General features: G+C 49.7%; 1 protein-coding gene across 9 annotated transcripts in view; it reads left to right on the forward strand.

Annotated features, from left to right (window-relative positions):
- SCN5A (sodium voltage-gated channel alpha subunit 5) overlaps positions 1 to 14,316 on the forward strand; it is an 83,345-nt gene extending 69,029 nt beyond the window's left edge. For 5 of the 9 annotated variants that reach the window (XM_049766365.1, XM_049766366.1, XM_049766374.1 and 2 more), the window contains 6 exons: positions 1,754 to 2,035; positions 4,643 to 4,696; positions 5,214 to 5,351; positions 6,029 to 6,133; positions 7,128 to 7,398; positions 13,088 to 14,316. In XM_049766365.1, coding sequence (XP_049622322.1) covers positions 1,754 to 2,035; positions 4,643 to 4,696; positions 5,214 to 5,351; positions 6,029 to 6,133; positions 7,128 to 7,398; positions 13,088 to 14,316 — 2,079 coding nt within the window. Of the gene's footprint in view, positions 1 to 1,753; positions 2,036 to 4,642; positions 4,697 to 5,213; positions 5,356 to 6,028; positions 6,134 to 7,127; positions 7,399 to 13,087 lie in introns of all 9 variants that reach the window. The other 4 variants (XM_049766370.1, XM_049766371.1, XM_049766372.1 and 1 more) reach the window with 3 other exon arrangements.
- Positions 14,317 to 15,317: the final 1,001 nt, after the last annotated feature.

A 15,317-nucleotide genomic window follows, 5' to 3' on the forward strand; every position in this document is an offset into this window, starting at 1 on the left:
AAGCAGACCTCCATGCTAGAGCGATACTACAGCATGTAGGTCTTGCACACAGCCAACCCAGATTCAATTCCTGGCAGCCCAGATGGTCCCCCAGAGTCCTCCAGGAAGAATCCTGGAGCAGAGAGACAGGAGGAATCCTTGAGCATGTCCAGGTGTGCCCCAAAAATAAGAATAAAAAAAAAGAAAGCAGGCCTATATGCTTGTGAATCCCACAAGGTTCTGTGTGTATTCACATTGTCTGTGTGCCTGTGTGTGTATGTGTTTATGTTGAAGTTTAGGTTTTGTTAAGGTTTTGTTTTGTTTTGCCTTGGGCCATACATGCCTCTGAACTCAGAAATCACTTCTTTTTTTTTTTTTTTTTTTTTTTTTGGTTTTTTTTGGGCCACACCCGTTTGACGCTCAGGGGTTACTCCTGGCTAAGCGCTCAGAAATCGCCCCTGGCTTGGGGGGACCATATGGGACGCCGGGGGATCGAACCGCGGTCCTTCCTTGGCTAGCGCTTGCAAGGCAGACACCTTACCTCCAGCGCCACCTACCCGGCCCCCAGAAATCACTTCTGATGGGCTCAGGGGACCATATGTGGTGGCAGGAATCAAACTCAAGCCAGCCACGTACAAGGTAAATTATCTAGCTACTATACTACAGCTCAGTCCCCTGAGGTTTATTTTCATCAAACGGGTGTGAGGCTCTCAGGACTTCTGCAGACATATTGATATGCCCCTTGCTGGCCTAGCAGGCACTATTTCATGCTCTTCCCACCACAGCCACTATTGGGTTGAAGGTTTTGAGCTTCACTCTCTCCCCCAAATCAGGGAGAAAACTTACTTAGCCCCAGCAATGAGTGCACATGCCAAGCATCCAGCCTCGGGTTAGTACCTATAAGGAGTGAGGGGAGGCAAACCCAACGCTTTGGCTATCTTCTGGGATTAGCTGGAGCACCAGGGTGCCACCCTGTTCCCAGATTCATTGGGGGATCATGTACTATCAGCCCTCCCACTACACCATGCGGCCCCCCATACCACGCCCAGAATAATCAGGTGCAGCCCTGGAGATAGCTCTGCCACCACATATGGTCCCCTGAGCCCATCAGAAGTGATTTCTGAGTTCAGAGGCATGTATGGCCCAAGGCAAAACAAAACAAAACCTTAACAAAACCTATGGACGCCCAAGAACCTGAGCATCAATGCAGCTTTGAGCTCTAGAATTCCCAGTTGGCACTCGTAGGGAGGGTCCCGAAAGTATACCTATGTGCTTGTGAAAACCTCATAAGGTTCTGAGGTATAGGATGAGGGGGCAGCAACCCCCTTCTCCCAGATTTTTTCTCTCTGGAGCCCACCTCCCACCACATCCCCTATCTGGTGTCCTAGGCACAATGCAGGAGACTCTCATCCACTCTGGTAGTCAGAGATTAGACTATGTTGTCTACTGAGTACCCAGTTAGCAGAGACCCTGATTTGAAGGTTGAAGACTCAGAGCCCAGCCAAGAAGAGAGAGAGGCCTGTGTACTGGAGGGCATCCAACTTCAGAGTGCACAAAAAGAAGGGAATGTTCTCTCCCCACCCACCCCTGACTCCCTACCAGGGCTCCCAGCTATGGGTTACCCTTTCCTTGGGTCTGGAACTACCCCATGACCCAGGATAACATCTCTGTCCCCCTTCTCCAAGAACTTGAACAAGGGAATTAAGGAGATACAGACAAAGAGCATTTGCTCTGGACACCCCCAGGAACTAATCTCCTTCTCTGTCTCCCCGAGGTTGTGGTCAATGCCCTCGTAGGTGCCATCCCATCCATCATGAATGTCCTCCTCGTCTGCCTGATCTTCTGGCTCATCTTCAGCATCATGGGTGTGAATCTCTTTGCGGGCAAGTTTGGAAGATGCATCAACCAGACCTTGGGAGAGCTACCCTTGAATCACACCTTCGTGAACAACAAGAGTGACTGTGAGTCCTTCAATGTGACCGGCGAGCTGTACTGGACTAAGGTGAAAGTCAACTTCGACAACGTGGGAGCTGGGTACCTGGCCCTCCTGCAGGTGGTGAGTCTGGGATGCAGCAACTTGCTCATGGATGTCACCCATGGCACATCAGGAACAGGGCCACCCTCCACCCCAGATGGATGACCAATAGGCTCAGACCTTCGGGCTCCCTGGGAAGAGCCACCCCTACTTTGAGTTTTTGCTCGAGAGCAGTTGCCACATTTTCTCAGATGCATGGTGGGAAGTCCACTCAGCAGCAGACCAAGCCCCCAGCCAGCGAGCACATAGCCACACCCCTTAAATCCCAATAGACGCCCCCACAATACCACATAGAGGAGTGAGAGACAGCCAGGCCATGAGACCTCCCTCTCATTGGGCCCACCCTGAGGAGGGCAGCACAGATCAGGAAGTAAGACTCAGGCATGGACTGCTGTCCCACAGGGATCAGTGGGAGGAGATTTGGATGTAGCATTTCCTGACCTTAGGAGAACTCCATCACTTTTAGAAATATTTTCATGCCTTTCCTTGCAAGCATGGGCCTACTGGCAGCCTCAGTTTCCTCACATGCCCTGCCCACCTCCAAGAACTTCCAAAAGTGTCTGCCATGCTATTGAGAGAGAAAACTTGGGGCAGGGTGAGATATGAGACGCCCATGAGAGCAAGGACTTTTGGTTGACCCAGACATGTTTCTCGGCCATTCTCTAAATCTTCATAGCCATAGCACAAGACAGATTGGTTGCTGGCATCAGCTCCCTCTCTCCTTCAGCCACTGCCCCAGGCCTGTGCGACCATGGCCGACTGATATGAGCCCATAAGAGCTAGACATCACTGTCTGAACTATTTGGATTTTGAAAGTTGAGCATCAAACCCAGGTGCTTATAATGAAAGAATGTACAAGTTGAACAAATAAATGTTCCATTGTCATTGCTAACGCATGCAGAGGCCCCCAAACTATGAGACATCTGTGTTTGTCTGCAGAGATGCAAATGTACAGGCCTACACACACACACACACACACACACACACACACACACACACACACGAGTTCAGTCCACTCAGAACTCTGTCATAGCAGGAGTGTTTGGGGGTATTTTTTAATTTGTTTTGGAGTCACAACTGGATGTTGCCTCAGGCCAGCCAGGTCAGGCAGCACTAAGAGAGGCTTCAAGGGTTTCTTGGTTTGGAGGATGGGAGGTAGGAGTCAGCCGTGATTGGGTTCTCAGAGACCAGACACACTCGAGAGCTGCTGAATCTGAGCCCGATTTACTCACAGTCCTCTTTCCATATTTAAGCAAAAGTTATCAATAGTAGAAATCTGTAGTAGGTCAAGCATGACATGATTTTTAGCCACAGGGTTAAACATTTAGCATCAGTACACTCATCATTAGCTAGCCATCTAGACATTATATGTATTCTATAAATTCTTTCTACAATCATCAGTTTCATTTACCCTAAAGAGAAATCAAAAAATATGTATTCTTTCCTCATGGAAATCATTTTTACTAGTAAATAATTAATCAACAAAATACAAGCCCATTGTCTCTTAATGCAAAACTAAGGAACTATTGTAAAAAGATAACAGATGTAATTCTTTTTAAACAGTCAAATATTCTCATAATCTACATGTTACTAAGTAACCGGTCAAAAATATTATTGTAGATTCTATCAGCGCGGGAAAGGCAGCAAAAAATATTATTGTAAACTCTTATTACAGCTTGGGAAAGGCAGCTTAGGGTAAGTAGGGTGTGTTCCAGCAATTCTTGTTTAACTGCAAGGGGTAAAGGCACAGTTTTTTATCTACTTGGCATTGTTAAATCTCATTATCTATTCATGTTTAATAAGCTCATTGTTGCTATCCTGCCAGGCGCTAACCTAGGGCACAACTGGTCTTTTCTCAGCAGTGTCTGCCAAGACCATATCCCCTTTATTGGGGAGAGGCTAGGCCTGCTAGTAAGTAGCCATCATGCCTATAGACTGGGGGCTGCTAGGGCAGATGTATTTAGGGCTAAACCTGACTGAGCTTAGGGATTATTCCTGATGGGAATGGGTGCAGCATGTGTGGTGCCGGGGATAGAACCCCATCGCCATGTGCAAAGCAAATGCCCTATTGGCAGGAGTGTTGACGAGAAGAGATCAGCAGACACAACACTCAGGCTTTGTTTTCCTCTGGAAAACTGTTAGCTAACCATTTATTGACATGCCACGAGCCAAGGAAGCTCCCCCTTTATTATGAGGGAAGAAGGGATTCCTCGGGGTATTCCTGAAGCAGAGGACACAAGGTTCTCTGAGCTGCCCAATGGCCCATGAACTACAGAACTGAGAGGGCCACTCTCTTCTGTGCCCCTTCCATGTCTTTGACCTTCTGAGAGAGACATTGGTCTGATTGGTAGCTTTCCTGCAGACCATAGCGGCCTCTGAGCTGGGATGAAGAAACTTAGCCCTCCATAGCATGTTCCTGACAGGTGAGGCCTGTTCAGCTGCCTTCTCCCACATTCTCAGCACTGGACAAGGAAGCCTTTCTTGACACTGCCTGACCATATCAATACTGCTGGGGTAGGGGGTTGCTTTCTTCCCAGGAGGCTATTTCCTGGCCTTATCATTCCACATAAGAGCCAATGGATGCAGGCCTCAGAGTGAGTGGCTCTCTCCATTGTTTCTCCCTCACAGGCCACATTCAAAGGCTGGATGGACATCATGTATGCAGCTGTGGACTCCAGAGGGGTACGTTGTCCTGCCAGCTTGGAACTTTTCATCCATTCTCCCAGGGCTCTGGGTGATGGCCATCAAAAAATCAGTGTCCTTGACCTCCCTTTCTAAAGATGGCATCTCTTGTATCACTGGGACATGAACCTCTGGAATTCCCAGGCCTGTCCTGTCCAAGGTGGCCTCATCTCCTGAGGAGTTCCCAGAGTCTCAGATCTTTCATCTGAGCATGGCTGCCGTGTCCTATTCATCTCAGCTCTTACAGTGGGCGGACGGGTATAGAACCTAAAGAGACATGAATCACATCCTGCTTCTTTGTCCTTAGATATGTCCTCGGTCACGCTGAAGCTCATGGAAGCCCTGCCTGTGGCCCAGGGGCATGAGCCATGCCGTGGCCTTTTGCTGCCCTGAGCTCAGCAAGCTGTTCTCTCAAGTCCACATGGTCAGGGCCCTTCCTCTGGAAGCCACAGGGACCCTTAGACGATGCCCTGTCCTGCTCCTGCCATCTCACTGTCCATTTTCTTTCTCTCTTTAGTATGAAGAACAACCACAATGGGAGTACAACCTTTACATGTACATCTACTTTGTCGTCTTCATCATCTTCGGCTCCTTCTTCACCCTGAACCTTTTCATCGGTGTCATCATTGACAACTTCAACCAGCAGAAGAAAAAGATATGTAGAGTCCAAGTTCCAGACCTAGGGGCGGGGTGGGGGCACCAAGGCCTGGCCTGGCTCCTAGCTCCCTTTTGCATTCCATACCGGGGATGGTCATGTTCCTCCTGCTGGAAGAGGGTACGTCTGTGACAAACCACATCTCAGAAAAGAGCATCTGTTCTAGAGAATGATGGAGGGTCCTGCTCAGCAGTGCTCTGAGCCCGGGATCCACCGCTCTTTGGACCTGATGATACATTGTTGGGGGCCCCAAGGGCCCTCCAGGACGGTTCTCAGGGGACAGTAATATGCCAGGGATGGCAGTCAGAAGGCCTCTGCATTTCTGGTGTGTGCTCTAGTCCTTGTACTCTCTCTGGCTTCTCTAAGAGGGCCCTCATAATTTTGATGGGAGGCCCACACTGCCCTGATGTACCTAAGAGAAGTTGGGATTCAGGAGGTGACTGTTTTCTAGGGAGCAGAGTCTGGTCTCCCCTTCACTGTGTTAGGGTTCCTGGTAGGATTGGAGATAGTGGGGGTCAGGATATGGGAGATTTCCTAGAGAGTAGGTGTAAGGCAGGGGGATAGGATGGGGAGCAGGACGACATTGTCCTAGGCACCATCAAGAGGCAAGATTGCTGGGTACGCCCTAATGGTGGGTGCTCTGGAAACCCCCAAATGAAGATCCTGTCTCTCTGCACTTAGGGGGCCAGGACATCTTCATGACAGAGGAACAGAAGAAGTACTACAACGCCATGAAGAAGCTGGGATCCAAGAAGCCCCAGAAGCCCATCCCACGACCCCTGGTGAGCCCAACTGCTGCTTCAGCAGGAATGGGGGAGTCCAGAAAGGTCGCCCCAGAAAGCTCTCACTCAGCATGATCGGCTCTAAGGGCTCCTTCATGGCGTTTCAGCCCAACCTGTCCAGGAAAGAAGGGGTACCCTCCAGTGCGTGGCTGTACTCGGCCTCAGATTTGAGGAGAGAGCGAGAAGGATTTAAGGATCCCAGTTGCCCTGAGCACCAGGCCCTTCCACACCCTCTTACCCAATTTATTCATTTCATCCACTTTCCATTCACCATGCTCTGTTCTATGTTAGTTGTGTGGTGTGTGTTTTCATTTATTTATAATCTTATCTCTTCCCCCATAATCATGTGGCCTGGTTTACAATTAAAGACACATATAAATTTAGAATGAATACAATCAATTCATAAAAAGCAGAGAAATGCATTCGTATGATTAGTGGATACATTTTACTAGGGCAGAAATTTAAGTTCAGATAGCAGAAAGAAAAAAGTCAGCACCATTGGCTGGGTGCTGGGGGACTCTGGAGAGACACACAGTTCTGTCATGTGCCCAACCACTCATGTGCCCAACTGAGGAGGGTCCCTCAGCAGATCTGGAGGCCTGAAAGCAGTACCAGGCAGAGACAGACCTAACTTCCTTATCTGCTTCCAAAGAGAGCTGGGCAAACTCTGGCTCCACTTCAGGGAAGAGTCAAGCCTGGTTCGTACTCCAGAAGAGAGCTGGGGAGAGCGGGGCTGGCTCAAGTTCACTGCTAGGCAGAGTCATGCTGGACCTGGCTCCTCTTCTGGGGATACCTGAGTAGACCCAGTGTCTGCCTCTGGGAAGAGCCAGGCTGGATCTGTCTACTTCCAGCAAAAACTATCCATCCTCTCTCGATGAGTTCCCGGGAGTGGATGTGGGTCTCGGCCGAAAGGGAGAGAAGAGCTGGGCCAGGAAGGCCATGCTGCACTCTGGCCTTGGGCCTCTACCGAGCCTGTCCCCACCTGTCCTTTCAGAACAAGTATCAGGGCTTCATCTTCGACATTGTGACCAAGCAGGCCTTCGATGTCACCATTATGTTCCTCATCTGCTTGAATATGGTGACCATGATGGTAGAGACGGATGACCAGAGTCCGGAGAAGATAAACATCTTGACCAAGATTAACCTGCTCTTCGTGGCCATCTTCACAGGGGAGTGCATCGTCAAAATGGCTGCCCTGCGTCACTATTATTTTACCAACAGTTGGAACATCTTTGACTTCGTAGTGGTCATCCTCTCCATTGTGGGTAAGTAGGTCGGGGATTGAGGGGGCAACTGGTTCACTGAGCCCCCTTCTCGATACCTGGGTTTGTGCTTCCTGACACAGACTGGCTCCTTCCTCTCTTCCTACTCCCCTCTATTCCACATGCTCACATCTCACCTCCAAGAGAGTTTGTCCAAGGAAGGCTCCCTCTGGCCCGGCCAGAGGACAGCCTGGAACACAGCTTGGGCTGCATGGATGAGTCTAAGACAGGGACAGCTCACAGAATGAGAGTAAGCACTTAGAATCGCATCTGTGAACACAGCGGAGAGTGCGGGTGGGGGTGGGCTGGTGTCCAGACCCCGAGTGTGAAGTGTGGAGTGAAAGTACAAGCACCCTCCAAAGGGAGCGAAGGTGGGTCTGCTGGACTTGGAATCGTCCCTGAGCTGGAAAATTCTGGCCACTCACCAACCAGAAGCAGGGCCCATAGTCCGTTAGATATCCCCATCCCATGCCTCTGCCTCACACCCTCAACCCTCACAGTGAGACAGGGAGGCCCAGCCATCAGGAAGCATGTGCGAGTGGGAGCTGAATTGGGACAAAAAGCCTTTCTCATACCTGGGTGTTGCAGGGCCCCTGCTGCCCTCCTGAGCACAGATCTCAGGAACCCACTCCAGCTGCTTTTATTTAAGCCTCATCTGCCATGGGAGCCCATCTTCCCAACTTCAGTACTTCCTCAAGACCCACCTCCTATCCCACTATCTTTGGGAATGAGAAATTGAACCTACATTTTCTTTTTCTCCTTTTTTTGGGGGGCATTACTCAGATCATAATGCATACCCATGTGTATTTGACACCCAAACCCCAAAATTTTATAACAGTTTTACTAAGAATTATATTTCTTTGGGGGGGGTTGGGCCATATCTGGTGGCACTCAGGGGTTACTCCTGGGTCTAGCTCAGAAATTGCTCCTGGAAGGCTTCGGGGACCATATGGGAACCCAAGGTCCATATGGAACCCAGGTCTGTCCCAGGTCAGTTGCATGCAAGGCAAATGCCCTACCACTATGCTATCACTCCAGCCCGATATTTCTTATATAAATGTTTATATGTGGTTTATACATAGTTATATTTCTTCTATGTATAATTTTCAGACCACACAATTCACTCCATAGAGTAAAATACTATAACGTTCAGTATATTCTCAGACCTGTACTACTTTCACCACTGCCAAGTTTTGGAATAGCTTCCCCCTTCTCCCCACTCCTGAAAAGGTACCGTGACCATTTACCCTCTCCCTAGCCCCTGTCAGCCACAATTTAAGACTTGGAAGGCCTGGTAAGCTGTCTTACAGCTGGCTATATCATTTTACATGCCATCACTCACAACTGCCTGTCCCAGTTACCCCCTCACCCTTTCTGACACCTGCCATTTGGTTTCAGGTTTTTGTGGTGACTCTTGCAGCCACCCTAAAGGGCATGAAATACCTCCTTAAGGTTTGGGGGTGGCATGTCCCTGCTGACGAAGATGCTGAGCCAGAGCCAAAGCCCTAGGCCTCAGTAAGCAAAGCTGGTGATCTGCCACAAAACAAAGCCAAAACCTCTGAACAACTTACTTGCTTGTCAGATACTGTCTTTGGACTAGAGTCCAGACATTCAAAGACTTATTTAACTCGTGATTCCCTTTTCAGAAAAAAAAATCACTCAGCTATATCCCCTCCTCAGAAAGCTAATTCTTTTTTCTTTTTCTTTTTTTTTTCTTTTTTTTTTTTTTTTGGTTTTTGGGCCACACCCTGCAGTGCTCAGGGGTTCCTCTTGGCTGTCTGCTCAGAAATAGCTCCTGGCAGGCACGGGGGACCATATGGGACACCAGGATTCGAACCAACCACCTTTGGTCCTGGATTGGCTGCTTGCAAGGCAAACACCGCTGTGCTATCTCTCCGGGCCCCAGAAAGCTAATTCTTTTAAGACAGAAAGTACCCCCAATAGTACCTGATTACTACCAGCATCCCACCCCAGATTATTCCAGCATCTCTTGGAAGGGGGCAGTGTTGCCCAGTGTGAAAACACCAAAAGAAATGTAAATCATTGTTCCTTAAAATAGTCCCCCCCCAAGAGATATAGCATGGAGGTAAGGCATTTGCCTTGCATGTAGAAGGACAGTGGTTCGAATCCCGGCGTCCCATAGGGTCCCCCGAGCCTGCCAGGAGCGATTTCTGAGCATGGAGCTAGGAGTAACCCCTGAGCGCTGCTGGGTGTGACCCAAAAAGAAAAAAGAAAAAAAGAAAAAAATGATGCTGGAGCTATAGTACAGAGGACAGGGCATTAGCCTTGCACTGGGCCAACCCTGATTCAATCTGCAGCATCTCATATGGTCCCCTGAGCCCTCAGGAATGATCCCTGAATATAGAGACAGGAGTGAGCTCAAAGCACTGTTGAGAATGACCCCTCTCCCCCATTTTCTTTGCACTCCTATATATTTTTCTCTCTCTCTCTTTTTTTATTTTATGGATACAAAGATGCAAAGAAAGAGGACAAGGTGAAGTTACAGTGGGAAGACAATCACCCATAAACAAAATTCTCAGAAGAAATCCCCTCTCTGACACCTTAATTTTGAACTTTCAGCCTAAAAACAAAACATTAAGAAAAGTAAAAACAAATCACATGCACAATTACTTTGTCCCTCAAGTCCCTAGCAGTACACAAAGCAATCAAAAGCCACAAAAATTATGTAACTCCCTTAATATTGAAGGCATAGTATTTTTTTACAGTTCCATGCGCATACATATTAGTTTAAGTTAACCTCAAAAGTTGAAGTGGTAGACCTTGAGACTTCCTGACCTGAAGTGTAATACTATTATATAGTCTGCTTTTGACATCTTTTAAATTTATTTAAAGAAAGTATATCACATAATTGACACAATTGATCTAATACATTTGTTTCAGGAAGAACAAAGGCAAAGTTACTTTAAAAATATATATAAGTTTCTGGTGACCCTGGAACTCAGATAAAATTTATTTTTACTTTATTTGGATTTAAACTATTCTGCATTAACTCTTGACAATATGGAAGAAAGTATCGTTTACGGTATTCAGAGACTAGAATGTTGGGCATTAACTATTCATGTTTGAGCCTTGTTTGACAGTTTGTCACAGACTCATCTTCTGGGGCCATTTAAGCTGTCACTGCTGGAGGGTAACTGTGCGTTTGATCCTTTGCTGTGGCAGTGCAGTGAGCAATAGGCTCATCTGGTGGCGGTTGGAGGCCACAGAGCAAAGACACTCACGTATGCCAGGCATGCGGTCTCTCTGGAGTTAGTTATATCCCTGGACTGAGGAATGTTAATGTATTTTGGGCACCAGTCCCTGAGCTAGTAAGCAATTTGCAGATATTTCAGATAGATAGCCCCTCACTTTCTGTGAGTTGTCTTTTCTATTTTCTTTTTTGTTTATTTTGTTTTGGGGCCAAACCTGGGCAAGGCTGAAGGCTTACTCCTGGCACTGGGCTCCAGAATCACTACTAGGGGGGTGCTCTGGGGACCATATAGGATGCCAGGGACCAATCCCAGGTCAGCCACAAGCAAGGCAAGCACCTGACTTATTGATGACTTCTGCTTCTATGTTTTACTTTCTTGGTTGTTGTTTCTGAAACACCAGAGTTTTTCATTTGACTTAATACAATTTGCCAAGTATTTGCCATTTATAACAAACTCTCAGCAAACTCCTGGCCTCTGTGTGGAGGTGACTGCCATTCCCTGGATAGGCCTTCTCCCAGGAGACTAAGAAGCTAAGCTGGAGCTGATGAGGAGAAACTGGAAGTGGAGTCGTGAAGTGCTCTCCATGACCCAGGCGGGGAGAGGATAAGAGAAAGCCTGAAGGACTGGAGAGAACCTTGGGGGGATTCAGGGCGCCAGTGGTGGGGCGAGTTACTGAGGGACAGTCTCAGAGTCCTGAAGGTACAGCATCTGCCTGGCAACATGTACTGATGAGTAGTCAGCCGGCAGCCTGGAGCCCAAGTGTTGGAATCCAGTCTCGACTTCCCACTCACTCACTTGCTGGCAACTTGCGCCTGTGGCCTCACATCTCAGTTCCCTCTTCTGGAAACAGTATGGTCTTCTCAGCCAAGTGCCTAGAGTGACAGGCAGGACAAGGGGGAATTTCAAGTGCCCTACCCAGGGCCCTTCTGACGGTCAACACAAGGCCCACATTAGTCAGTGACCATGTCACCCCAGAAGAATCCAGGAGAGTCACTAAGCCCATTTCCCTTCCAGCCCTGCTCTTTCCAAATCCATGCCCAGTTTTAAAGGCCATGTCCTAGACATGGAGAGTATTCTGCTATGTAAAATGAGTCAGTGAGGAGAGGGGAAGACCTAAAGTGATCACAGTTATCTATGGATATGAGAAAAACAACAACCATAGTATGAGAATTATACCCGAATATAATAGAAATGAAGTAAGGGAAGTGAAGTTAGGACAGGAGACTCTGACAATGATAGTTGGAAATGATCACTCTTGACAAGAACTGGTGCTGAAAGGAGATAAGGTGATATGCATGACGCCTCTTCAGTAACAATATTGCAAACCAATATTTTGCAGTAACAATATTGCCATAAAGAATAACAGGTGTGAGTGAGTGAGAGAGAGAGAGAGAGAGAGATAGAGGGAGGGAGAGAGAACTGACAGAAGAAAGCTGGAGGTGAGAGTGGGGATAGGAGGGAAATTGGTGGCAGGAAACGAACACTGGTAAAGGGATGGGTGTGTTGGAACATTGTATGAATGACTCAACTATGAACAACTTTTAAACTCTGCATCCCACTGATGTTATTAAAAACATCTTTTTAAGTCTATGGAATCAGGGATCAGGATGAGTTCACCCTAAGGCAGGGGTCTCAAACTCAATTTACCTGCAGGCCGCAGGAGGCAAAGTAGGGGTGATCCTTGACTGCAAAGTCAGTAGTAAGCCTTGAACATTTGGGGGTGTGACCCAAACAACTAAAACAAAACAAAACAAAACAAAAAATGAGGGCCCGGAGAGATAGCACAGCAGAGTTTGCCTTGCAAGCAGCCGATCCAGGACCAAAGGTGGTTGGTTCAAATCCCAGTGCCCCATATAGTCCCCCGTGCCTGCCAGGAGCTATTTCTGAGCAGACAGCCAGGAGGAACCCCTGAGCACCGCCAGGTGTGGCCCAAAAAAAAAAAAAAAAAAACACCAAAAAATGATTCCTCTAGGGCAGGGCCACAAAATGTACGGAAGGCTGTTTGCAGCCCAGGGGCCACGAGTTTGAGACCCCTGCGGGCTCTGCTCTTCTTACACATACTCATGGATCATCTAAGCTATTTTAAAAAACTGGTGTTGGTTACTGAAGGTCCACATTTTTAGAAAGTGCCCGGGTCTGAGGCTCCAGGGTCCTGGTGCATCCTTGAGGAGTGAGGTTCTCCAAGGGTGAGTCCTACTCCCCTCAGGGTTCCCAAGATGTTGCAAATGGCCTTTTGGTCTAGAGAACCCACCATCCAGAAAAGGGAGATGAAAAATGGATGGTGCGTAGGAGGGGGTTGGCCAAGAATATACCAAGGTCTTTATCTTCTAGAAATGTAGACAAGGGGGAAGAGAGAGAAGGTTGATGGCCCCGGGGGACTGGGCCTTCTTGGAGTGCCCTCTGCTCCCTGGTCCTTGATCCGCAGGCCTCGCTCCTCAGACAGGCACCACCACAGTCCCTGTCCCTGTTGTGTCCTGCAGGTACCGTGCTCTCGGACATCATCCAGAAGTACTTTTTCTCCCCCACCCTCTTCCGCGTCATCCGCCTGGCCCGCATCGGCCGCATCCTCCGGCTGATCCGTGGAGCCAAGGGCATCCGCACCCTGCTCTTCGCCCTCATGATGTCCCTGCCCGCTCTCTTCAACATCGGGCTGCTGCTTTTCCTCGTCATGTTCATCTATTCCATCTTCGGCATGGCCAACTTCGCCTACGTCAAGTGGGAGGCCGGCATCGATGACATGTTCAACTTCCAGACCTTCGCCAACAGCATGCTGTGCCTCTTCCAGATCACCACGTCGGCGGGCTGGGATGGCCTCCTAAGCCCCATCCTCAACACGGGGCCCCCATCCTGTGACCCCAATCTGCCCAACAGCAATGGCTCCCGGGGCAACTGTGGCAGCCCAGCCGTGGGCATCCTCTTCTTCACCACCTACATCATCATCTCCTTCCTCATCGTGGTCAACATGTACATCGCCATCATCCTGGAGAACTTCAGCGTGGCCACGGAAGAGAGCACAGAGCCCCTGAGCGAGGACGACTTTGACATGTTCTACGAGACCTGGGAGAAGTTCGACCCCGAGGCCACCCAGTTCATCCAGTACGGGGCCCTGTCCGACTTCGCTGATGCCCTGGCCGAGCCCCTGCGCCTGGCCAAACCCAACCAGATCAGCCTCATCAACATGGACTTGCCCATGGTGAGTGGGGACCGCATCCACTGCATGGACATCCTCTTCGCCTTCACCAAGAGGGTGCTGGGGGAGTCAGGTGAGATGGACGCCCTGAAGATCCAGATGGAGGAGAAGTTCATGGCAGCCAACCCATCCAAGATCTCCTACGAGCCCATCACCACCACCCTGCGACGCAAGCATGAGGAGGTGTCGGCTGCCATCATCCAGCGTGCCTTCCGCAGGCACCTGCTGCAACGCTCAGTGAAGCATGCCTCCTTCTTGTATCGCCAGCAGACGGGCAGCAGTGGCCTCTCGGACGAGGACGCCCCCGAGCGCGGGGGGCTCATAGCCTACATGATGAATGAGAACTATTCCCAGCGGCGGGGTCCGCCCTCCAGCTCCTCCATCTCCTCTACGTCCTTCCCGCCCTCCTACGACAGTGTCACCAGGGCCACCAGTGACAACTTGCCGGTGCACAGCCGCAGCGAAGACCTGGCTGATTTCCCCACGTCCCCAGACAGGGACCGTGAATCTATCGTGTGAGTCGCACCCACAACACACCCTGATGCAAGGCAGCGTGTGGTGTGCCAGCCAACCTGAAGAGGGGTTGCACATCCCCAAGGCACATCGACAGGGGCACGATGGGTGGAAGGGTCCTACCCTGCCTCCGGAGACGTGGGCCTCACTCAGTCCCACCCCGTGGAGCAACAAGGCAAAGTTCTGTGACATCCGCCCCAGAGCTTAGGGGGTGGCGAGTCTCTTCCCAGAGGCCCCACGCTTCCCCGTGGCCTGGTCTGCAAAGATGCTCCACGTGGGCCAGAGGAGGAGGCCAAGACTTCAAACAGTCTGTGTTGTCCATGGGCTTTCTTAAATTCATTATATTTGATATTTTTTTACTTGAGCAAAGAGCGGGTGTTTTGCCACAGACACAGCAACGGCAGGAATTCACGCCGCCTCTGTGTCCCTGAAGCACACGTCCGTCCATGGAACTGCTGAAACTCTGGGCTCAAAAGGGAACCGGGTGTGACGGCTGTAGATCCGCCCTATCCAGGGGCAGGGTGAGGTCTCTTGTCTGCTCCGGGGGTGTGAACCCCTTCCTTGCACACACGTGCTCACACACGCTTCACACTCACTACGGCCACGTGTGGCCTAGGCACACACACACACACCCAGGGCAGTGTGCAACTGTTCTGGTGCCTGCCCTCCCCCAAGGTGAGGCTCTTTCTCCCCTCTCTCTGTCTCTCTGTCTCTCTCTCTCTGTCCTGTTTCTCTCTTTGTGTCTCTCTCTGTCTCTGTGTCTGTCTCTCTGTCTCTATGTCTCTGTCTCTCTCTGGTCTCTCTCTGTCTTTCCTCCTTCGGTCCAGTTTTTCCTTATGTTCTTTATGGAGGCCAAACTGGGGTCACTTCTATAAAACATTTTTAAGAAAAATAAGAGTGGGTTGGGGTGGCGGGGAGTCGGGGCAGCGGTTGCCTTTTGGCCCCTTCCGGAAGGCCCTTGTGTGGCCTTCTGGAAGAGTATTAACCTTACACCTGAGCAAGGGGCC

Source organism: Suncus etruscus, chromosome 20 (genome assembly GCF_024139225.1).
Source record: "Suncus etruscus isolate mSunEtr1 chromosome 20, mSunEtr1.pri.cur, whole genome shotgun sequence".
Lineage (NCBI taxonomy): Eukaryota > Metazoa > Chordata > Mammalia > Eulipotyphla > Soricidae > Suncus > Suncus etruscus.